This window comes from Onychomys torridus, chromosome X (assembly GCF_903995425.1).
Source record: "Onychomys torridus chromosome X, mOncTor1.1, whole genome shotgun sequence".
Lineage (NCBI taxonomy): Eukaryota > Metazoa > Chordata > Mammalia > Rodentia > Cricetidae > Onychomys > Onychomys torridus.
In genome coordinates, this window is record NC_050466.1 from 2,335,298 (window position 1) to 2,359,817 (window position 24,520).

Below are 24,520 nucleotides of genomic sequence, written 5' to 3' on the forward strand. Positions count from 1 at the left end.
CTGTTCTTTCTTCTCGAAAACATTTAGCTTATCAATGACTAGATATTTTCTCTAATATGATATACATCACTGTGTTAATAAATTCATTGTCAGATCTTTAAAAAAAAATAAGGGTAGGTGGTCAAGGACTTTACGTGAGGCGGGATTCCCCTTTGGGGTCACCCGGAGGAGGGCCGGAACAAGCCCGGAGGAACCTTCCGCTTTCATTTCCACGGTTATTAAGTCACTTTCTCCTTAAAGGAGCATCGCGGAAGGGTGATTTTTTTTTTTTTTTTCTGTCGGAGGACTACTTCCCTACGGACGAGTCCACCCATGACACAGGGATAGCATAACGTCGCATAACAATGAGTAGTCTGTAAACGCTCAAAGGCCATAAAAGACGATTTACAATTTGGTGAAACATCAAAACAAAATTCTCCTGATCTTTAAGCATCATTCTCTTCTCTCCGTCTCTAAAACGCTGAACATTTGATTACGTTTCTCTCCCTTCATTCCCAGTCAGTGGTTCGCTCCGACCTTAGCACTGACAGGCCGCTCTAGCTGCGCCTGCGCACAAAGCTTGTGGGGGGGGGGGGGGGCAAAGGAATATGGCGCAAGCTCTGTCTGAAGAGGAGTTTCAACGAATGCAGGTGCCGCTCGACGTGGGCAAGACCACCCGGCTAGGAAAATGGGGGCGGGGTAGAGAGAGGTAGTGCTATAGGCGCTGAGGATTTGATTGCAATGGGCCTTGAGTATAAGGGGGTGGTCTGGAGAAGGGAAACCGAGGCTCTTAGCGGCGCCCCTATTGACTTCGAAGCTTCTATGTGGGTTCTGAAGGTTGGATTCTGTTATTCTTGTAGGGAACATAGAACGTCTTTAAGTAGGCGATACCTTTCCCAGTCCCGGGTTGGGGCGAAACCTTTGGGTCCATGTGTAAGGCATACCATTAACTGGTGATGATGTTAGACTTTGAAGGATGGGGATCCTGAGAAGAAAAATTATTTTGTGTGGAGAGAAAGGATGCGGGCATCTGGCCTTTTGCGTCATGTGTGTATGTGTGGGGAGGGGGGGTGATTTGATAGGGCAAGACCATGAACTGGTGGGAGGTGGAAAGTTTATGGGAGATACCACTAGGCCAGGGGAGTAGGGAAAGTCCATGGATCTATTCCCTAAAGTTGCTGTGCTATTGGTGGTAGTGCATCCTAAGAGGAAGGGGTATAGTTGTGTGGACTGGGGTGATTCCTTTCGATCTGGGGTGAAGAACATTCTGAGTGAGTAATACAGTTAACCCATGTTAGGGGAACAACCAGAGGATATAAAAGAATAATACTTTGGGATTTCAGGAGGGGAGCATCACTGGGTTTGGGGGAGTAGTCTGACCTGGTACTCAGACCTGTTGATTCTTTTCAGGGGCACCCTGAGAGGGAATGATAGCATTGCCCAATGAAGGGACACTTCATGAGAGAGCCTTAGTGGGAAAGACTGAAATGGGGCAACCCTAGAGTCCTGTTGGTTGGAGGCAGAAGAACTCTTGAGAGAGTAGAAGTAATTCTAGTTGCTCAGGAGCTAGGTGGCTTGATGAGGGACACTGAAGGTGTAAGAGTGAGATCAATGGGCCATAAACAGGGAAGACCACTGTAAATTGAAGAATATTCTGAATAAGATTAATTCAACTGGCCCACCCAAGGGTATTTGAGAGAGATTCTGAAGGGACATAGTGTCAACCCTATTGGATCATGACTAAGGGCATCTTGTGAAGAGTGGGTAGATACTTGAGCAAGAAAGATTTATTCCATTGGACCATGTGTGAGGAAAAAATATTGAGCTCTTTTGGAGAGGGACTTCAGTTGGCCTGGGATTTGGAGAGATGATATCTGAGTCCTGGGGAGAACAGGGCAAGAAAAATCCCCTAATAGCCAAGCCAGCCTTCTGATCTGGACCAAACCATTGTGGTGAGAGGGGTGGAGGCTGGTGCTTTGAGAGGGACATAAAAGTAGGGGTAGGGAACAGTGCATGGTTCTGAGAAGAATCAGCTTCAGGGCTCTACAAGGCTGGTAGATAAACATGCACTGTTTGAAGTGGCCCGTGCTGCACTTTCCATTACTTCTTGACTTAATGGGACTCTAACATGTTTTGAAAACCTTAGGAGTACTGCAGGACCTTGGGGGGAACATCCCCCGACTCATGAAAGTTGGGAAGGAAAAAGACCAAATTCTCTTTCCGTGAGAAAAAATTTGAAAGGCTTTCTGCCAAAGGGGCTTCCCTGTGTTCAGGGTGTTAAAGAGGTCATCCAAGATTATTTTATCCTGCATATATTGAGTCACAGGAACACATATGAACAGGAGCCCGACTATTCCAATACCCTTCAGTATGCTAATACCCTTCAGAGGCCCAGATGTGGGATGGATTAGTAGAGCAATGGGGGGGGGGGGGCCGTTGGAATGGAGCTGGACAGGGTGGAGCAACCAAGGAAACACCTAGGGGGTACCAGTCCAGTTTTTAGAGCTTGGGGGCTTGGGTGCCTCATGTGGGGGTAGGAATGCCTTCCTGATAAGTCTTTTTGTTTCTTGGCTTCTCCCAAAGACTCAGCTCCTGGAACTCCGGACAAATAACTACCAGCTTTCAGATGAACTTCGGAAAAATGGTGTTGGTGAGCCAAGAGAGTCTCATGAGATGGGGTGGTTTTTGGGGTATTGGAGGTAAAGGTTTTCCTTTAGAGGCCTGATAAGATGACCCTTCAGTTCCTTGTTACCACCTGAGGCTGAGCTTCCCTGCTTTCCCTGAACCAGAACTTGCCAGTCTTCGGCAGAAGGTCGCCTACCTGGATAAGGAGTTCAGCAAAGCTCAGAAGGTACCACCCTCCTCCTCCTCCTCCCCATCTATCCACCTCTTGCTTCCCTCTATCCATCTGACTCATTTCTCTCCCAGTGAACACCTACACTGAACCAGACCTAATGTTACATGCTGCTTTCTTACAGTCATTTGAAATTTTTTTCGCAGAAGTCTCTTCAGTTTGCTAATTTTAACCTAATCTTGCTTCTTTAATTTGTGTGTGTGTTTCTTTTGAGACAGGATCTTGCTGTGTAGCCCAGACTGGCCTTGAACTCTTGGTCATCCTGCCTCAGCCTCCCGAGTGCTGGGATTATAGGTGTATGCTGACATGCCTGGCTTTGCTTAAAATATTGATTTGTTTTAATTTATTCTTAATTCATTCTGATATCAATTGCTTATTCATTTTCATTCACTAAATTTTTTTGGGTGGTGCTACAGATCAAACCTAGGATCTCATGCATGCTAGGCAAGCTTTCCATGTTTGATCTTAGCTAAAAGGCTGAAAATTAACCTTTTTGTTGTTTATGAGATAGGGTCTCTTGAAGCCTAGGCTGCCCTTGTGTTTGCTGTGTAGCTGAAGATGGCCTTGAATTCCTGATCCTCCATTCCTCATTCTCCTGACTCCAACTCCCAAGTACTGGGATTACAGGGTTATGCCACCACACCTGGCTCTAAGCTGTCTCTGCTCTTGTGCTACATCGCCAGCTGTCATTCACTAACTTTGGCTTGAAAGGGGAATCCAGCTGTTTCCCAGGCTGGCCCCAAATTCTTGGCCTCACATTGGTCTCCTTCCTCAGCCTCTTAAGTAGCTGGATCTGTAGGCATGTACACCACATGTGGCTTCATTCATTGACCTTCAATTAGTCTTCCACTCATACTGCCTCCTTATGCTCCTACCTGTCTTGGTCCTGTTGGTGACATGAGATCAAGCCCACCTTTCAGATCCTTTAAAGATAAGGTAGAATAGAGCTAGCCTATCATGGCCCCCTAAGATAGTCTAGGTCTTTATTTTTATTCATCTTCATTGCTCTGTCCTCATGTATAATACAATGTTGCATATAGTCCATGCTGAATAAATACTTGTTGGATGAGGGGTTGGAGCTTAGCAGGTTAAGAGCACTGGCTGCTGTTGCAGAGAATCTGAGTTCCATCCTCAGTACTCAGATGGCAGCTCCCAAACGGGCTCTAACTGCACTTCTAGGAGATATGATGCCCCCTTCTAGTTTTCAAGAGCACTGCATGCACCCATACACACAAATTAACAATTTAAAACAATGTGGAGAGGCAGGCGGATCTCCGTGAGTTCGAGGCCAGCCTGGTCTACAGAGCAAGAGCCAGGACAGGCTCCAAAGCTACACAGAGAAACCCTGTCTAAAAAACCAAAAAAAAAAAAATGTGGAAGGGGAACCAACTCCATGAAGTTATGCTCTGACCTCCATGTTTAAGCTGTGCCACTGAAGTGTGTGTGTGTGTGTGTGTGCACACCCACAGTAATAATAAATAATAAATATATAAATGTTAATTTAAAATTCTTGTTGGGCGAATGATACTGTATTCAGATAATGCTGCAGTCAGGAAACTGGAGTTCTCGGCAGGGTATTGATTTCCAAAGCCTGACAATCTCTTTGGCTGCCAAGCAGAGGGACAGATGTTCCCAATAAGAGGGAAGCACTTTGAAGTGTTTGAACAGATGTAGAGATGAAGCCACAATTTACTAGCTTGGAGATCCAGGATATAAAGGGTTAAATTCTAGGACCCTATTTCCCCTCTCCCTCAAGCCCTCAAGAGCATAGAAGAAAGGAAGATTTTTTTGAGTGCTGTGGCACCAAAGTACCAGAATTCCCAGGCATTCTTCATTCCTTCTGCTGTTTCTGTGGCTTCCAGTTGTTATGCAAGTTCTGTGTTTAAACATGTTTCCATCCCCCAACACATCATTGCTCTCACTTAACACCTGCCGCGTGAGTCTCCGTAGCCCACAGAGGGTCCATTGCTGTTCACTTCAGCTCTCTTCCACCCTTCCTTTTAGGCACTAAGCAAGAGCAAGAAAGCTCAGGTAAGGGGGCCTCTGGTGGGTGAATATGTGTGCAAGACTGTCTTAGTGGGCATATTTCTGTTTGGTGGCATTGCACTGGCCTTTATCTGTGTACACCCATGTATCTGCAACTTCCTCACCGCTGTTCGTCTCTATGTCTTTGTTTTCCTGTGTTTGTCTCACACTCTGTATATTTTTTCTTGGTCCTCATGAATCTGTCTCCACCTCTGTTTCTTCTCTTCAACTTTCCCTTTGTCTCCCTTCCACCTGGTTTGGTCTCTTTCATTTCTCTTTTCTGCTTTTCTTTTCTATTTCCGACTTCTTGTTTCTCTTTTTTGCATTCTTCTATCTTCCTTGCTCATTGGCTCTCCTAAACCCCTCCTTCCCTCTTGTCTCTTTGCTATATTCTTTTCCTGTTGATACTGCTTTGTTCCTGTCTTGCTGCCTTTTCTTTCCCCTGATCCCCCTCTCATTCTGTCTTCTTTTCTCACCTCTCTGTCATTATTTCTCTTTCCCTCAACCCCTTGTCTATATCCCCCTTCCCATTTCTTCTCCCTGCTTTTCCACGTCTCTCTTGACCTCTCTGTCTCTGTCTTCTTCCCTGTATGTCTCTCTTCCTATGTATTGCCTCATTCTTCCTACCCTATCTGCTTCCTGCCCAATGCCATTTTTCTCCTTCTCTCTCCTTCTTTACCTACCTCCCCATCCTTTCTACCCCTGTTGGAGTCCTGGCCCATGTCTGCCACTGCAGGAAGTGGAGGTACTGCTGAGTGAAAATGAGATGCTGCAGGCAAAGCTGCACAGCCAGGAGGAGGACTTCCGTTTGCAGAACAGTACACTTATGGCCGAGTTCAGCAAGGTGCTGGTGCCCGGGATAGCTGAGGGGGGAAATGGGAATGGTGCACCTGTGTATGCATGGGCAAGAACCACCTAGGCCAAAAGCTCAGCAGCAGAGGGTGGACAGGGGCTGGCGCCGAGCACTGTCCATGGTGCTGAAACAGGCCTTAGCCTGTTGCTGGGGGCAGCAATTTGACAGGTGGGGCCAAACACTCATGGAATTAGATCCTTTGAGCCCTGAGTTCATTTGGTTCCTAAGCCACTCCTTTTATTTAATTCAAGTCTCCATTTGTATAATTTTGGGCTGGTGCTATGGAGCCCCAGTATGTTCTGGGGCTTTAAAGTTCTTATTGCTTACTATGGATGGAAAAGTATTTGATCTGCTCCCCTTTTCTTTCTCTTTCCTTCATCTGACATGAGTCTGGGGTTCCACTTCTTCCAGGTAATTCTTCCTGGATTGACTAATTCTATCTCCTTACTGGTTTTAATTTCCTGGCTGTTTCTAACCCTACTGGGCAGTTAGAGAGCTCATGATTTATTCTCCTACTAGTCTCCTGTATCCATGGTTGATCATTTTGTGAGTTCCAGTGTGTTTTAAGGAAAAATATGCTGTAGAAAAAATAATGTTATTTCCAAGGCTCCATCTGATGGGACTCTACTGCTTTAAAAAGAAGAGGAATGCAGTCCAACACATGTATACGATAAGAAATTGTCAGAAATAGCAAGGACAAACACACAAAGCCTTGGCATGTGACTTCACCGGCAGAATGAACTCCTGGGTTTGATCCCCAGCACTGTATAAACTGTGTGTGCTGGCACACTTGGGCAGTAGAGGCAGGACAGTCAGAAGCCTAAGATCATCCTTGGCCAGACTGAGCTACATTACAAATCAAAGAATAAAGAAAAATATTTAGAAAGCCAAAAACTTAAGACAAAATCCAGCAGAAGCCAATCTTTAAGCAGTTACAGTGCCAGGACAGATAGTTTAGCAGTCAGTGATTCTGAGTAAGGACTCTGGCTGTACCTTTTACTAACTTTGACTTTAAGCAAGTCACCTGGCCTCCTGTTTCTTGGTTCTCAAATGTTTAAAATGGAAATGGTGATGGTAGAGGCACCTGCCTCATAGGGCTTTTATGAGGATTCAGTGGGCGAATCTATGTAAGTCTCTTAAAGCCTCCTACATAGATAGTCTGAGCTATGGGAGTGTTCACTAATGACATTATCTCATTCGTTCATTTTCCCCGCTGAACTATGTCTTGACTTGTTTGTGGTGATGAAGATCTGACCCAGGGATGATGCATGCTAAGCATGTGTTCTCCCACTGTGCCACATTCCCATTCCTTTTCATACATAAGAAAATTATTAGCCAGCAGATGGCAGAGAACAAAAGAAGGTAAATGAGAAGGAAGTGTTTTATAACCAGGATCTTGGAATATGGCTCAGAGGAAGAGTGCCTGCTTAGTATGAAACATATTTGTATTCATTCTGTGTTTCATCCTCTGCTTCCACAGCCTTCTGATCTCCTTACTTCTAATTTTCTCTGCTGGTCCACTTCACTATTCCGCAGAAGTTATTCTGACCTCTAGATCTTATCCCACTTTCATTAATACCTTCTGCTATGAGCCCCTCTCCTTGGTCCCTGGAGCTTTCTGGGGGCTCTCATAACCGTTGGTAGTGTTTTTCTGCACCACCCTGGGCTCCTTCATAGTCTCCTTCCTACTCCTCTTGGTCCCTTATGGTCCTTACAGAAAGACCTGATGCTAGAGCCTGCCAAGAGATTTCATCAGCCCAGTTGTTCCTTTGACAATTAGTTAAAGGGACTGCTGTGGATTCTGTGTTCTGGAAATCAAGTTGTGAGCTGCACAGAATGCTCCTCACTCTTGGGGAACTTGCTGCTATAGTTTGCTTTCAATTGCTGTGATAAAACACTGACCAAAACCAATCTGGAGAGGAAAGAGTTTATTTGGCTTACAGTTCACAATCCATCATTGAGGGAAACCAAGTCAGGAACTGGAGGCAAGAACTGAAGCAGAGGCCATGGAGGGGATATCACTTATTAGCTGGCTCTCCATGGATCACTCAGCCTGCTTATCCACCAGACTTAACTACATACCAAGCTGATGGAGGCATTTTCTCAGTTGAGGTTTTTTTTTTTTTTTTTTTTTTTTCCCCCAGATGACCCTAGATTGTGTGAAGTTGACAAAAAAGATTGTCCAGAACACTGAGTAGGTGGGATGAGGTGGGGGTTTCTTCTATTCCTAGTCCCATTGGAATTGCTCTACATTATTCATTTACTTCTTACAATACAATTGTGAGATATTTTTAGTATCCCTTTTTAATGGATGAGGAAAATCGAGCCCCAGGGAAGTGAAGTAATTTGTCCTAAGATCACCCAGCTGGGGAATGATAGAGTAAGAATTCCTGTCCAAGAAGTCTAGTTTTGGACTCTGTTTTGTGATTCCATGTAACAAAATTAAATTTAGCCAGGCATGATGGTGGTACATGCCTGTAATCCCAGCATTTAGAAGACCGAGGTAAGATTTTTGTGTTCAAGACCTGCCTGGACTACATGGTGAGATTCTATCTTAAAAAACAACAACAACAACAAAAACCCCCACAAAATAAAATTAAGAAAACACCAACAACAAATAAATTTAATTGTGATTGATACTAGGTCAGAAATAAGTGAACAGAGAATGCTGTAGTAAAATACAAGAATTATTTTGTGTTGGCTAATCCTACTTTAAAGATGATATCTGAGTAGAGCAGTAAGATACATAGAAGCTAGTCAGGTGAAGAAATGATTGAAAGAAATGGTGTTATATCCTAGATAATAAAATAAGAAAAAAAATTGTGGGCCTCAGTAGTCTGATCTGAAAGTGAAGGCAGGGGATTGTCTTGTGAAACTATTATTTTAACCAGAATGTGAATGAACAGTGGGGCCTGCTGCATTTTATTCTCATGGCATACCTCTCCAAAGCTAAAGACTGGAAGTATAAAAACTGTAAGCTGTGTTCACTCTGGAAATGTCTTGCAAGCTGTCTGTGATGCCCCGGTTGAGAGGGACCAGGGTGGGAGTGGGGGACGGGTGTGTGTGTGTGTGTGTGTGTGTGTGTGTGTGTGTGTGTGTGTGTGTGTGTGTGTGTCAGCGGCTGTCCATGGTGCTTAACAGCTTCCATAGCAGCCTGAGGTCTTTGCATCTGAGAGGTTGGGAGTCGGCAAAGGGAAGGTTGTTCTCAGTATTCTCAACCTTTTGGACTTTGCTACTTAACAGATGTGTAAATTGGAAATTGTTTAATATCTTGGTGTCTCAGTGTCTGTATCCGCAATATATAAGAGGAACTGCTTTTTTTTGTGTGTGTGTGGCAATTTAATGAATTCTACACTGAGTGGCCGAGTGCTATTTGTGTTTTGGTGGGTACTGTTCTGATTTGCTATTTCTCTGTCATCTTTCTCCCCCTGCTCAGCTCTGCAGTCAGCTGGAGCAGCTGGAGCTGGAGAACCAACACCTGAAGGAAGGGGCTGCTGGAGCAGGAACTATTCAAGCCGGGGCTCATGTGGACGGGGAACTACTGCGGCTGCAGGCAGAGAACACAGCCTTGCAGAAGAACATGGCAGGTGCATGGAGGCCTTCCCCCATATAGGGACCTCACGTCTGGAGCAGAGCCAGCATGGATATGGTCCTCTTCTGAACTAGTGTGTGATTTTGCATTTTGGAGGGCAAGTCTAAACTTGCTCATCTACACAGTACTCGAGAATATTTGTACCAGAAAGGTGGAGCAATTTAAGAGGTTTCACTCTGCATTAGTTCAGTGTCTGGTTCTTCGCAAATCGTAGAGAACAGCAGAATGGATGTTGGAAAGGAGATAATGACTGAGCAGAGATAGAATATTGGAAAGATTCTGAGCCCCGATTGTCAATAGGGTCTGAGATGAAGGCAAAAAAGCAGCTTGATAGAGTGTGAGAAGGGTCTGACACAGGACCTTGGTGAGTAGCTGGGGCTTATGTGGTGGTGGGTTCTGGTTCCACGATCAGGAATGAGAGCAGGTACAATATGGGTAGGAACTAGGTCATATATGTAAATATGGTATGGAACATGGTAGATAAAATTTTAGAGGTTGGTGAGGCTTAAGAATTGTTTGTGACAGGCCTGAATGAAGCTTCACCTGTGGCAGGGTTCTGTGCAACCCGAGAGGCTGGAGGGTACATAGTTCTCCCTGTGTTTGAGACATAACAAGGGGCTTTAGAGACAGTTTCATTCATTATACGTTCTTTTTTCTTTCTTATTTGTATTTTTATGTATTAGTGCTCTGCGTGTATACCTGCATGCCAGAAGAGGGCATCAGATCCTATTATAGATGGTTGTGAGCCATCATGTGGTTGCTGGGAATTGAACTCAGGACCTATGGAAGAGCAGCCAGTGCTCTTAACCACTGAGCCATCTCTCCAGCTCCTCCCCCCACCATCATACATTCTTGTTCTACTCAACAGCACTGCAGGAGCGCTATGGGAAAGAGACTGTGAGATCTTCAGCTGCAAGTGAGGGCCAAGGGGATCCCCCAGGAGATGTACTCCCCCCTGCCCTGGCCCCCATGCCATTAGCAGAAGTGGAACTGAAATGGGAAATGGAGAAAGAAGAAAAGAAATTGCTCTGGGAACAGCTACAAGGCTTGGAGGTAAATTTGGGTCTCTTGGGCCTGGGATGCTGGGAGACAGCAGATGCCCTGCTCCTGCCTATGGGCCCACAGAGATGTCTGTGACATCACCATCTCATGGGCTAAAGGGAGGGGGAACGGGCAAAAGGAGAGGCCTTCCTCCATCCTTGCTGATAACAACTCCATCCCTTATCTCCCCCCCACCACCCGCAGAGCTCAAAGCAAGCTGAAACCTCCAGACTACAGGAGGAACTTGCTAAGGTGGGGTTTGCCACTGCCTGGCTTTCTCCCGACAGCAGAGGAGCATTGTGCATCCTCAGAGCTTCAATTTGATCACGTGTGAAATAGAGGCTCACAAGTCTCAGAGTTGCTTTTATTGTGGAATAAGCTAATGTGTTCTCATTCTACCTTGTGCATGGCAGGTCCCATCCCTTCTGTTTCCTCACAGCTTTGCCAATTCACCCATATAAGAATGCCCTTAGAACCTGGAGGCCCAGTGGTGAGACAGCCAATCAGGATCCTACTTTCCAGGCCTCCCCGCCTAGCTATTCTGTGATGTGGCCATTGGCCACTGCTTTGGGAACATAAATAATGGCCTTGGGAGTCCAAGGGAGCTAGCTGGAGATGGTGTTGCCGCTGCTAACTGGGCCATCAACTTGCTTAGCCCTTCTGAGACTTAGTAAATCAGACTTATAAAATCAGCAGCTCTCAGTTCTCAAGGATGTCCTGAGAATTCTGCAAGAATATCCTAAGTAAAATTCAACTTGTAGAAGGACTCAGTATGCAGTATCTGTAAATGTTATTGTTTATTTTATTTTGTCAATATTCTCATTATTATTTGTCTATACTGCTTCCTCTTTCTCCCTCAGCTCTCTGAGAAACTGAAAAAGAAACAGGAAAGGTATACTTTTCTTTGCCAGGGGTTTTGGGGCCTAGAGAGAAAGAGGGACGGACTTGCGGAAATAATGTATCTATGCCTGTCTCTCTCTGCCCAGTTTTTGCCGTCTGCAGACAGAGAAGGAGACATTATTTAATGATAGCAGGTAACGATTGGGGTTGTCAGTAGGTGGAAAAACAGAGACCATGCCCAGTCAAATTAACCAAAGACCACAGGTACAGTGATGGGAGACTGGGCCTAATGTACTCTATCCTTGACACCCCTAGAAACAAAATTGAAGAATTACAACAGCGGAAGGAAGCTGATCTCAAAGCCCAGTTGGCTCGCACCCAAAAGCTGCAGCAGGAACTTGAGGCTGCCAATCAGGTAATGGGGGCTGACTCTCAAGATTCTTGGAGTGGACAGTCTGGGGAGATATGAGGTCTTTAGAGACTGATTGGGATGTCTGAGATTTGCAAATATAGCAACCTGATAGATATGTGTAAGCCCTCTAAGAGCTAGAAAAGTGGGAACTCAGAAACCCAAGAGCCCTAGAAGTTGGGTTACGACTTTACATGAATCAGAGATCCTGAAGTGGGAGTCTAAGGACTCTGATTGTGTACCACAAATTTGTATGAGTCAGAACTTTCAATGGAGTCTGGGACCAGGAATTAGGGTGAATGTGAGCTGTGGAACTCTCCCAGTAGAAACTGGGTGATGCTGAGACCTTTCAAAGCCATGATATTGCTGGGCAGTGGTGGCGCACACTTTTAATCCCAGCACTCGGGAGGCAGAGGCAGATGGATCTCTGTGAGTTCGAGGCCAGCCCGGTCTACAGAGCTAGTCCAGGACAGGCTCCAAAGCTACAGAGAAATCCTGTCTCAAAAAACAAACAAACAAACAAACAAAAAGCCATGATATCAGCTAGGTGTAGGGGCACACTCCTTTAATCCCAGCACTTGGCAGGCAGAGGCAGGTGAATATCTGTGTGTTCAAGGCCAGCCAGAGATGTATAATGAGTCCCTGTTTCAAAATAATTTAAAAGCTGTGATATCAGTACATTGAAGACTCCTGGGGTTCAAAGACACAGGGGTTGAGTAGACACTGGACTTTCAAATATGGGGTAGTTGGAGCTGGAGGTAGAGTACAGTTGAGACCTTCAGGGTCTGGAAAGCTGTTTTGGTTCTATGATGTTAAGAAATGGGTTCAGCTGGGCAGTGATGGTGCATGCCTTTAATCCCAGCACTCGGGAGGCAGAGCCAGAGCTAGAGCCAGAGCCAGAGCCAGGCAGACCTGTGTGAGTTCAAGGCCAGCTGGGTCTACAGAGTGAGATCCAGGACAGGCACCAAAACTACACAGAGAAGCCCTGTCTCAAAAAACCAAAAGAAGGAGGAGGAGGAGGAGGAGGAGGAGGAGGAGGAGGAGGAGGAGGGGGTTCATGCTGGGCGTGATGGCACATGCCTTTAATCCCAGCACTTTGGAGGCAAAGACAGGTGGATCTCTGTGAATTTGAGGCCAGCCTGGTCTACAGAGTGAGTTCCAGAACTGGCTCTAAAGCAACACAGCAACCCTGTCTTGGAAAAAATTTTAGAAAGGGCCGGGCAGCAGTGGCACATGCCTATTGGTGAAATTATTAAGGCAACTCCATGTAGTTAAAAGGGAGGTTTATTTTGTGGGGTAACTCAAAAGTGAAGGGATAGGTAACAGGGTCTGGGAAAGGTGTAGCACAGTCCGGCGGTGTTCTCTGGAGAACTCTGCTCGGTCTACCTCCAGTGTCCAGGATCCAGGAACCAAGAGAGCCAGCACATCTAGATCGCGGGTCTTCAGGGTCCTCTCTCCACCCCGCCTTGTAGGCATGACAGTTACTGAAGCCTCAGTGGGGGTTGGAACTTCCCGATCAAAGCTGGAATGGCTACCCACTACACACGCCTTCAATCCCAGCACTCGGGAGGCAGAGCCAGGTGGATCTCTATGAGTTCGAGGCCAGCCTGGTCTACAGAGTGAGATCCAGGACAGGCACCAGAAGTACACAGAGAAACCTTGTCTCGAATAAAGAAAGAAAGAAAGGAGTGTGTTCATGTGGGGTAGGTGGTCTTGAGGTTCTGAGATCCTTGGTGAAAAGCTAAGACCTCCAAAGGCTAGAACAAAAGTTTACATGGGTATGAAGTTCCTGGGGATAAAGGCTGTCTGACTTTAAGGCATCTAAGTTTCCCCGGAGAGGAAGCAAGTCTGAAGTTTCTTGGAATGGAGGATATGGTAGTTTGTGGGGAGCAGGGCCCCTAAAAGATTGCAGTGTGAAGGCTGGAATAGATTCTGGATAAAATCCTCAGGAGCAGTTGGTGATCTAGGTCTAAAGATTCCCAGAGACAGGAAGCCAGAGTGGAAATGGAGATGGGTCAGTCTGAGGCTTCTTCAAGAGCTGGAAACTAGGAGGTCTGAGTTTGTGATCTTTATGGTCTGGGACTAGGCGTTTATCTGAAATAGGAGCCGGTTCCTAAGCTTGGGACATGGCGGTTAAGTATGTCAACAACTCCTGGTGGTTAGGGTCTGGTGATGGGTAAGAGTTACAGTCCCTGGGGGCTGAAAATCCTGGGGCTCCTCAGCTTGAATTTGGGTGGCTATGAGCCCCTCAGAAGCTAGGTTCAGGAACTTAGGTGTGTCAGAAATGCTCAGAGGCTGGCAGAGAGGGAGGGTCTGAGAGCCCTGTGCATAATAGCTTGGCATCTGGATGAACCTGAGATCTCTGAGAGCTAATTCAAGCCTCACAGGTGCCGAGAGCATGCTTTTAGGTGTTCATAGAGGGAGTCTGTCTATCTGTGTGCACCCAGGGAAGGATGAGGTCTGGAATGGGGTTACCTGACTTCCCACAGAGCTTGGCAGAGCTAAGAGATCAGCGACAGGGGGAGCGCCTGGAGCATGCGGCAGCATTACGGGCCCTACAAGATCAGGTATGTTGTACTTGGTGGGCTTGGGAGCTGGGCTTGAGGGTGGCAGCAGGCTGAGTTGGTATTTTATGGGCAAGCATGGCCCAAGGGGTCTTGCTTTTCCTAGTCCTGGTCTGTGTGTCTCTGTGTCTGTCTCCTTTCTTTCTTGGCTGCGGGTAGGTCCTGTCCCTCTGTTCTGGACCTGCTCTCACCTGTCGTGGGGGTGGGGCCAGGTGTCCATCCAGAGTGCAGATGCGCAGGAACAAGTGGAAGGGCTTTTGGCTGAGAACAATGCCTTGAGGACTAGCTTGGCTGCTCTGGAGCAGGTACAGGACACCTGGGAGCCCTTGCTGATCTCTTCCTGTTCCCTTTATCTCTCCCTGCTTTTGGTCCACATCTGGCCAGGGTGGTCTGGACCCTTTACTCTTCTGTAGTTTCTGTTTCTGTTCTTCCTTTCTGTTGGCTTCCAGCCTTCTTCTCCATCTATTCCTGCTTTGCTGGCATTCAAGTTTCTCTGTGATAAAGTGCATGAAATGTAATAATCTTAAGTGTGCATGCAGTGAATCCACTGTGTCTGTCTATTCATGTTCCTTTATAACTCTATGTAGCCACTTTCCAGAACAAGATACAGAGCATTTTTCAGTAGGCTAGAAGATCCATTTGCCCTTCTAGTCAGCATATTCTTAGAAGTAACCAGTATTCTGACCTTTAGTAACACAGATTCATGTTGCTTATTTTTTCATATAAGTGAAGTTGATGCTATTGTGTCCTTGCCTGCTTTCTGGTACTTCCATGTCTGTGAGCTTTATCAGTATGTAACATGGGTTCTTTTATCACTGCATAGTATTTTATTGCATGAATATTCCACTAACCTCCCTGCTTTTCTATTTTAAAATTTCTGTCTTTCTACCACATGCTTGTCTCTCTATCTCCCTGGAACTGGGAAGCCCAGGGGTTCCTGGGCATTAGGGTTCCCTGCACCCCATTTCCCACTATTACTACTTTCTCCAGATCCAGACGTCAAAGACACAAGAACTGAATATGCTTCGGGAACAGACCACTGAATTGGCAGCTGAGTTACAGCATCGGCAGGCTGAATATGAAGATCTTATGGGACAGAAAGATGACCTCAACTCCCAGCTCCAGGTGATGCTTCTGACCTGACTTGCAGTTTCCCGGTACTGGTGCAGTGAATTGTCCTTGAGGCATGGTGAAAAGTCTTTGGAGCCAGGGAGACCTGGATTCCTGGCTGGCTCCTTAACATCCTAGTATCTATATGTTCTGATATGGAGAATTTTACTTCTGCAAAACTGAGCTTCCTCAGTTAAAGTTTCCATTCTGGTATCATAATGTACAGATTGAATATCCTCATATGTAATATTTTTGTTTGCTTCAGATTTTGTCCCATTTGGGAATATTTGCATCTAATTACTGAGATATTTGGGGGAGGAAACCTAAATCTAAACATACCTTATGCATACAACCTGAAGGTAATTTTATAAAATATTTTTAGTGCTCCTGCTTTTTGTTTTGAGACAAGATGGAGCTCCCTATGTAGGCCTGGCTGTCCTAGTACTTGCTATTTAGACCAGGCTGGCCTTGAACTCACAGAATTCCTCCTGTCTCTGCCACATAACTGCAGAGATTAAAGCTGTGTGCCACCTAGCACTTAGACATTTTGAGAGTGACCCATCATTGGTGACCAGGTGTGGAATTCCTATATGTGGCATTATGTGCATACTTGAAAATTTTCAGATTTTAAGCCAGGTATACTGTAGTTAGAGTTTTCCTGCCTGGCCCAGTCAGGACAAATCTCTCTTACCTGCCAGTCCCACAGTCACTCAGACCCAACCAAGAAAGCACACAGAAACTTACATTGTTTAGAAACTGTATGGCCGTGGCAGGCTGCTTGTTATCTACCTTTTCTATCTTAAATTAACCCATTTCTGTTAGTCTATACTTTGCCACATGGCTTGTGGCTTACCAGTGTCTTTACATGTTGCTTTTCATGGCGGCGGTAGGCGGTCTCTCCAGCCTTCTACTTCCCAGAATCCTCTTTTCTCTTGTCCCGCCTATACTTCCTGCCTGGCCATTGGCCAATCAGAACTTTATTTACACAGAGCGATATCCACAGCACTTCCCCTTTTCTTTTTTTTTTTTTTTTTTAAGGAAGGTTTTAACTTTTACATAGTACAATTACATATAACAAAACAATTATCAAGCAAGAATTACAGTTACAATATTAAAGAAGATATCCTATCTATCTTATATTTATGAGTCTAAGGTTTTATATCTAACGTATCTTTTATCATAACTGAGGAAATTATAACTATCTAGTCTTTAACCACATCAAAGACCTCAGAAGGATATAATATTACCTGAGAAATGGGAGAAGGATGCAAGCAACTTTCGGGAGTCTTGCAGGGTAGACAGAGACAGCTGGCAGCCTGGACAGTCACCTAATGTTCCTTTGTAAAGTTGGGACATTTGTCTTTAGCCCACAGGGCTAGAGTCTCTCAGTCACTTCTCTTAGTGTCCTGTAGAATTTTTGGCAGCTTTCTCTGCGAAGCAGGAACCTGAAGGACCATTTTGTCAAGCAAAGTTCAGTGGTCACCTTTCTATGGGTCCTGTATGTCCAGTTGATCGAGCAGTCTACTGATGTGTGCTTATAATCCTAGCACTCAGGTAGCTGAGGCAGGAGGATTGCCATAAGCTTTAGGCCAATCTTGGTTACAGAGTGAATACTAGACCATCCAAAGCTATATAGTAAGACTTTGTCTGAAAGAAACAAAAAGTTTCAGGTTTGGGGTTTTAGGGTGAAGGATGCTTAGCCTGGAGAAACTAGAATAATACTGGAGTAAATAAGAAAGGAATTTGGAGGCCGGGCGGTGGAGGCGCACGCCTTTAATTCCAGCACTCGGGAGACAGAAGCAGACGGATCTCTGTGAGTTCGAGGCCAGCCTGGTCTACAGAGCGAGATCTAGACTAGGCAGGGATACATAGTGAGATCTTGTCCCAAGAGAAAAAAAGTGTAGGGCTGGTGATAGAGCTTAGTTAACACATGCACGCACAAAGCCCTGGGTTCAATCCACAGCAATGCATAAACCAGGCTCTGTGATGTACACCTAGGATCTCAGCACTTAGGAGGTAGAGACAGAAGGATCAGTTTAAGGTCATTCTAACTACATGGCAAGATCGAGGCCAGCCTGGGCTTCATGAGCAGACCTTGTATCAAAGGGGGGTGCTGGAGAGATGGTTGAGTGGGTAACAGTGCTTGCTTTGCAAGCATGAGGATCTGAGTACAGATCCCAGTGCCATGTAAAGTGTGCCCATAACTCCAATACTGGGAGAGTGGGGAGGTGATGACAGGGGGCTTGCTAGGGCCAACAACTGTGAGCCCCAGATTCAGTGAGAGACCTTGGCTCAAAGAAATAAGGTCAAAAGTGAGAGGAAGATACTCAGGATCCTCCTCTGCTCTCTGCATATATATATATATATATGTTAGGCACACAAAAGATTCCTACACACACACATACCCACATACAAGTTTAGTTTTCTCTTACATAAAACACTTAAGTAGGCACCTTGGCATGGTGGCACTCAGTATTCTGAGGCAGGAGGATTGCTATGAGTTTAAGGCCAGGCTAGGCTACAGAGTGAGACCTTGTCTCAAAAAGAAAAACAACAAAATACTAAGTAGGTTGTTCAGGGATGAATGATGGCAACGATGGTGTTTTTTTCATTTTTGTTTAATTTGAGACAGTTATTTGTTATGTAGTCCTGGCTGGCCTGGTACTCATTTTGTAGCCAAGGCTAGCCTCAAACTCCTGGCAGCCATCGTGTCTCAGCCTCCTAAGAGCTACTATTTCGGGCATGAGCCACCACACCTGTCTTGACTTATGAGCCAATCACCAGTGACCTAGGTTCTTTCTCCTTTGCTATTTTTACAGTCTTTGACACAGACTTCTAGCCTTTGCTTCCAGGATAGCTGTTGAAACTGGTTGACCTTCATGTTTACATTGTATGTGGAAGAAAAGAGGAAAGGAAGCAGTGAATAGTAAAGAGTACCTTCCTTTCTTTTAAGAACATACTCTGCTGAGTACGGTGGTTCATGCCTATCTATAATCCTAGCACTCAGAAAGCTCACACAGGGCTAGAAAGACAGCTCAGCATGGCTGGGCGGTGGTGGCGCACGCCTTTTAGTCCCAGCACTCGGGAGGCAGAGGCAGGAGAATCTCTGTGAGTTTGAGATCAACCTGGTCTCCAAAGGGAGTTCCAGGAAAGGTGCAAAGCTACACAGAGAAACCCTGTCTTGAAGAAAAAAAAAAAAAGAGCCAGGACAGCCTCCAAAGCTACAGAGAAACCCTGTCTCGAAAAACTTTAAAAAATTAAATTAAATTAAATTAAAAAAAAAAAAAGGTGGCTCAGCAGTTAAGGACACTGGCTGCTCTTCCAGGGTTCAATTCTCAGTGCCCACAGGACAGCTCATGACTGTTATAACTCAAGTTCCAGGGGAACTGATGCCTCCTTCTGGCCTCCCTGGGTACCAGGCACACATGTGGTGCACAGACATACAGGCAGGTATGTCAATACACATAAAACAGACTGAATCTAAAATAAATTAAAAATTAAAAAATAAAAAGAAAGCTAAGACAGGAGGATTGTGAATTTGAGGCCAGCCTGGGCAACACAGCAAGACAGTGTCTCAAAAACATAAAATAAAATCATAACAAGTGACATGCACCTTTATTCCAAGCTCTTGGGAGGCAGGGGCAGCTGGATCTCTATAAGCTTGAGGCCAGCCAGGGATACATAGTGAGATCCTGTCTCAAAAACAAACAAAAAAAATCATAATAATAAATTGAGAGAGAGGAAGGAGGATAAGCGTTCTCATTCTTGGCCATCTTGGAGGTTGCTCTTGGTCGGGGCCTCTCCTGCACCTAAGGCAGAATGATGGTGGCTGCAGAGAAGATGGCAGTCTCTGGAGTGGATCAACTCGAGGTTCCACTTGGTTCTGAAAAGTGGAAAGTGCATGCAACACAAGCAGACTCAGAAGATGATCCAACAGGGAGAAATGAAATTGGTCAGCCTTAGCAACAACTGCCCAGCTTCAAGGCAATCGGACATAGGATGCCATTATTCCCTGTGGGCTAAAACTGTTGTCCATCACCACCGTGGCAATAATATTGAACTGGGCACAGCAATTGGAAAATAGTACAGAGAATGTGGACTGGCTCCATTGACGCAGGTAATTCTGGTATTAGAGGCATGTCAGAACAGACTGGTGAAAAGTAAAGCAGAAAAGTGTTTCTTTAATAAAACTTACCAGAGCTTGTTCATAAAGAAAATAAACCCAGGCATGGTGTCCAATGCCTGTAATTTTAGCATTTGGTAGGTAGGGGCAGGATTAGGAGGTTAGGGTCATTTAGGCTACATAGCAAGTTTGAGATGAGGTGCTATCTCAAGAAAAAGACTTTTGACATAAGACTTTGTCTGAAAAAGAAAAAAAGGAGTGTAGCCTGGTCTGACTGAATGCACCTTTAATCCCAGCACTCAAGAAGCAGAGGCAGAAGCAGAAGCAAATGATTCCAGGCCAGCCTCGTCTACATAGAGAGTTCCAGGCAGGTCAGGAATACACAGTGAGACCCTGTCTCTTTTTTTTGTTTGTTTGTTTTTTTGTTTTTTGTTTTTTTGTTTTTTGAGACAGGGTTTCTCTGTGTAGCTTTGCACCTTTCCTGGAACTCACTCTGTAGCCCAGGCTGGCCTCAAACTCACAGAGATCTGCCTGCCTCTGCCTCCTGAGTGCTGGGATTACAGGCGTATGCCACTACCGCCTGGCGAGACTCTGTCTCAAAAAAAGAGCAAAGAATACAGAGAAACAAGAAACAAATCATGTGGCCCTACCTGTCTGTGAAGGAGGAGAGAGAAATACTTTAGATTGTCCTATTCCTAACGTAAATTCTGTTGCTAAGGGAGTGGGGACCCATAGGTACTGGGGATCAAGCAGCAGCGTCTGTCATTTTCCCATGATGATTGCGATTATAACACCCACTTTATTAGGGGGAAGGTCTACTAGAAGTGTTCGAGGGCTGGAGAGATGGCTCAGAGGTTAAGAGCACCGACTACTCTTCCAGAGGTCCTGAGTTCAATTACCAGCAACCACATGGTGGCTCACAGCCATCTGTAATGAGATCTGGTGCCCTCTTCTGGCCTGCAGTCATACATGCTGTATACATAATAAATAAATAAACCTTAAAAAAAAAGAAGTGTTGGAAATGGCTAGGGACTGCCCTCCGACTTTTCCCCTTCTTTTCTCAATTAGGAGTCATTAAGGGCCAATAGCCGGCTGCTGGAACAGCTTCAAGAAATGGGTCAGGAGAAGGAGCAGCTGACCCAGGACCTCCAGGAAGCTCGGAAGGTGGGGCTCCATGGGAAGAAGGAAAGAGATGGCTCAGTCCAGGAGGGTAGGAAGTGATAAGGCCAAATCTTGGGAATGGAAAGCAAAAGAAAATGACTTTTTTCTAAAGGATGGGTGAATAACTCAGCCAGTGTGGAGGGCCAGGGAAGAGTTCTGGCTAGTTCCTTGGGCATGGGACAGAATGGTGGTCATTTTGTGGGGTTGAGAGATGAAGTGAATTGCCTTTCTCTTGCCCCCCCCCCCCCCCCCGTCCTGGTCCCCAGACTGCTGAGAAACGGAAGGCCATGCTGGATGAGCTAGCCATGGAGACACTGCAGGAGAAGTCCCAGCACAAAGAAGAGCTGGGAGCTGTCCGTTTACGGCATGAGAAGGAGATGCTGGGGGTGCGAGCTCGTTATGAGCGTGAGCTTCGGGAGCTGCATGAGGACAAGAAACGGCAGGAGGAGGAGCTCCGGGGGCAGATTCGGGAGGAGAAGGTGGGTGGGGCAACGATGCCTCCTTTCTCCTCTCAAAGCTGAAGACCATGGTGTTGCTAGTGGGCAGGTTCGTGATATGATGGGTGCCCAGTCCTCTGCTGCTCAACTCCTCTCTGTCTTCCCCTTCCAGGCTCGAACAAGAGAATTGGAGAATCTTCAGCACACTGTGGAAGAACTTCAGGCTCAGGTACACTCCATGGATGGAGCCAAGGGCTGGTTTGAACGGCGCTTGAAGGAGGCTGAGGTGAGTCAGTGGTACCTAGTAAAGGTGCAAAGCTGGTTGGGACGCGCATGCTCTGCCTTTGTGCAGATCTGAACAGGCATTTCTTCTTCCCAGATTGTTTCTCGGCCAAAAAGTTATAAAATATTATCTTTCCTTGTTTGGCAATACATTAATTTTTACTTTAACACGACTATCTATTGCCTTTTTCTGGACAAGTCCTGACAATAATAAGAGGCAGTGTCCTGTAGCAGAGAAGAGGACACACTGGAGCCAGGTGTGACCCTAAGTTTGCATGCTGCCTGGGCCGCTCCCTAGCTGTGTGACCTTATGCAAAGCATTTCACTCTCTATGGCCCGTTTCACCTTTGGCAGAGAGCAGCATGAGGCCTTAGGTTCAATTCCTGGCAGCAAAAATATTAAGGATGAAGAAAATGCCTTACTGTAGAGATATTTTAGGAAGATTCTAGAAAATTACTTAATCTATGTACAACCATTTGAACATTCCTGGCATGCAGTGTCATTTTGTTAAATAAAGAAATATAAATGTATATCACTTGATCTACTGTGTGAATGGCGTAGGCTTCCACTTCATACTTTTGCCATAGGGCATGTGCTATTTCCTACAATATGTTTTCTGTCTGGCATGGCAGTGAGTTACCTATAAATTCTAGCACTCAATAGACTGAGGCAGGATTGAGAGTTCAAGGCCAGTGCAGTCTATATACTGAGACCTTCTCTCAAAGTAAAAAGGTGTTTTTGTCACGTCCCAAGAACTCTGCTGAAATTCACATGCCCTTGACTGGACACACCATCTTTTGGGGGCCCTGAGCAGACCTGGGACTCTTTTTTGTTTGTTTGTTTGTTTTTCAAGACAGGGTTTCTCTGTGTAGCTTTGGAGCCTGTCCTGGAACTCGATCTGTAGCCCAGGCTGGCCTGGAACTCATAGAAATCCACCTGCCTCTGCCTCCTGAGTACTGGGTTTAAAGGCGTGCGCCACCACCTACCGGCTAATCTGGGACTCTTTACAGGATTCCTTACAGCAGCAGCAACAGGAACAGGAAGAAGCTCTCAAGCTGTGCAAGGAGCAGCATGCTGCTGAGCTGAAGGTGACTGTCATGTGATGATGTTCCTGTGTCGGGGTACCAGGTATCGCTGTAGGAGAGCAGGGACTTCTTCTCAGGCAACGGTCTGAGCTGTTGTTTGCTTTGCAGGGCAAAGACAAAGAGCTACGGGATGTGCGGGATGAGCTCCAGCAGGCCCAGGAGGAACGAGATGGCCATGTGAAGACCATCAGCAGCCTGAAGCAGGTCTGTGGTATCTCTGTGGTCCCAGCCATAGCCATGGCCTAAGCTTGCAGAATGGGGTGAGGAGGGGGTCCACTGCAGGCAGCTGTGCCTTCACCTGCCAGCTGTGCCTTCTCTAACCACAGGAGGTAAAGGACACAGTGGATGGGCAACGGATCCTGGAAAAGAAGGGCAGTGCTGCGGTAAGCTAGTGAGGCCTGCGATCTCCTCCCCTCCTTTATGGAGCCCCTGGGTCACAGCTCTTACCCTCCACACACATACCTTTAGCTCAAAGACCTTAAGAGGCAGCTGCACCTGGAACGGAAACGAGCTGACAAGCTGCAGGAGCGGCTGCAGGACATCCTCACCAACAGCAAGAGCCGCTCAGGTGAGATGGCAGCATGGGTGGACCTCCCTTAGTCCTTTGTCCTGCCTGAATGCTGTCTCTTTTCTCTCTTCTGCACTGTCTCCTTGGTTTCTATTTGTCCTGGAACTTGCTCTGTAGCCCAGGATGGCCTCGAACTCACAGAGATCCGCCTGGCTCTGCCTCCCGAGTGCTGGGATTAAAGGCATGCCACACCACCGCCCGGCTCTAATGGATCTCTTAAAACAAGACAGGCGTAGAGAAAATTTGCTGTCAACCAAGGTGCTGGGAAAACCCCACTCAGCATTGCATTTTTGGAGATTCCTTTGGAGTATGGTACTAACCCTTTCCTGATACCCAGAAGCAGCATTAAGGGCAGTGTCACAAACTCAGTACCAATGTTTCCTGTTTTGTTTTTGAGACAGGGTTCTTCTGAGTTGTCCAAGATGGCCCTGAACTCCTCAGCTCAAGTAATTCACTTGCAGGCATGTACCACCATGCTCAGCAAGTGTTCAAGTGACATGGCAAAACATATAGCTCTCACCAAACCAATTTCTCACAGAGGCAGGCTTCAGCCTCCTGAAAACCTCTCATTATAACAGAGGTGTTTTGTTAATAGATTAAGAAGTGGGGGCAGATTAGAATTTTATATTATACACCTTTCTTATCTACTAGATGGGACGAAGGTCTAGGTGAATGGCTACAAGTCTGTCTCCATCTTCGTTCTGACCTTGATCTGAAGGTGTCTTTCTCTGTGGTCTGTCAGTCTCCATCATGTGCTGGCTTCCTGTCTCTGGGCTTTCCCCTGCATGTGTGTGTGCCACCACCCACTCTCGGTCTTCCTTTTTCTGCATCTAAGTTTGCGCTTTCTCCCAGCCTCATCCACTTCCCTTCTATCACTGGATATGTTTATCAACAGAGATGGCTCCTTGTTTCTTCCCGGTCCAGTCCTGGAGTTTGCTTGCCTGAATATGGCTCTCTTCCTCTTTCCATCTCTGGCAAATCTCTGCCTCTTCCTGCTAGTTCTTCCTGAGATTCCTAGGGATCTGGACTCAGGTTTCTTTTTCCTCCACTCCCCAGGCATTGAGGAGCTGGTCCTCTCTGAGATGAACTCACCAAGCCGGACTCAGACAGGGGACAGTAGTAGCATCTCCTCCTTCAGCTACCGGGAGATCTTGAAGGAGAAGGAGAGCTCAGCCATCCCAGCCAGGGTAAGGGCAAGTTTCACCTACTGAGACTAGAGTATCTCCATTTTCCCCACTTGAACTTGTCTGCTCTGACCTTCAGACAAGCATTTCTTCTCAAACTTTCTATGTGTTTCTATCTGTCTACCTATTTATCTTTCTTTCTACCATCTATCTATCTGTCTGTCTATCTATCTATCTATCTATCTATCTATCTATCTATCTATCTATCTATCTCTTTCTCTGTGTGTGTCTGTCTCTGTCCAGGCTAAGGACTGAACCTGGAGCCTCACACATACACATACATGCAGAACACATGTCAACATTTGCTGTTCTACTAAGATGCAGCCCCAGCCCCTGACACAAACATTTTGCCAACTTCTCCCCAAATTCATCAGCTTAAATTAAGGCTGATATATGGGAGACAGGCCAATCAT

The 24,520-nt window shown here is 46.0% G+C and overlaps 1 protein-coding gene and 1 pseudogene across 12 annotated transcripts in view; both read left to right on the forward strand.

The window, feature by feature from the left end:
• The first annotated feature begins 554 nt into the window (after positions 1-554).
• The window catches only part of Gripap1 (GRIP1 associated protein 1), a 29,437-nt gene continuing 5,471 nt past the window's right edge, over positions 555-24,520 (forward strand). The window contains exons 1-22 of one of the 12 annotated variants that reach the window (XM_036174165.1): positions 555-629; positions 2,563-2,629; positions 2,769-2,830; positions 4,838-4,864; positions 5,595-5,702; positions 9,148-9,298; positions 10,172-10,356; positions 10,549-10,596; positions 11,205-11,236; positions 11,331-11,378; positions 11,500-11,599; positions 14,083-14,160; positions 14,370-14,462; positions 15,148-15,282; positions 20,459-20,554; positions 20,818-21,030; positions 21,161-21,274; positions 22,281-22,358; positions 22,464-22,559; positions 22,682-22,738; positions 22,824-22,923; positions 23,980-24,110. In XM_036174165.1, the coding sequence (XP_036030058.1) occupies positions 588-629; positions 2,563-2,629; positions 2,769-2,830; positions 4,838-4,864; positions 5,595-5,702; positions 9,148-9,298; positions 10,172-10,356; positions 10,549-10,596; positions 11,205-11,236; positions 11,331-11,378; positions 11,500-11,599; positions 14,083-14,160; positions 14,370-14,462; positions 15,148-15,282; positions 20,459-20,554; positions 20,818-21,030; positions 21,161-21,274; positions 22,281-22,358; positions 22,464-22,559; positions 22,682-22,738; positions 22,824-22,923; positions 23,980-24,110 (2,061 nt within the window). In that variant the 5' untranslated portion in view covers positions 555-587. Of the gene's footprint in view, positions 630-2,562; positions 2,630-2,720; positions 2,831-4,837; positions 4,865-5,594; positions 5,703-9,147; positions 9,299-10,171; positions 10,357-10,548; positions 10,597-11,204; positions 11,237-11,330; positions 11,379-11,499; positions 11,600-14,040; positions 14,161-14,369; positions 14,463-15,147; positions 15,283-20,458; positions 20,555-20,817; positions 21,031-21,160; positions 21,275-22,280; positions 22,359-22,463; positions 22,560-22,681; positions 22,739-22,823; positions 22,924-23,979; positions 24,111-24,520 lie in introns of all 12 variants that reach the window. The other 11 variants (XM_036174161.1, XM_036174162.1, XM_036174163.1 and 8 more) reach the window with 11 other exon arrangements.
• Positions 19,090-19,431, forward strand: LOC118573789 (annotated as a pseudogene).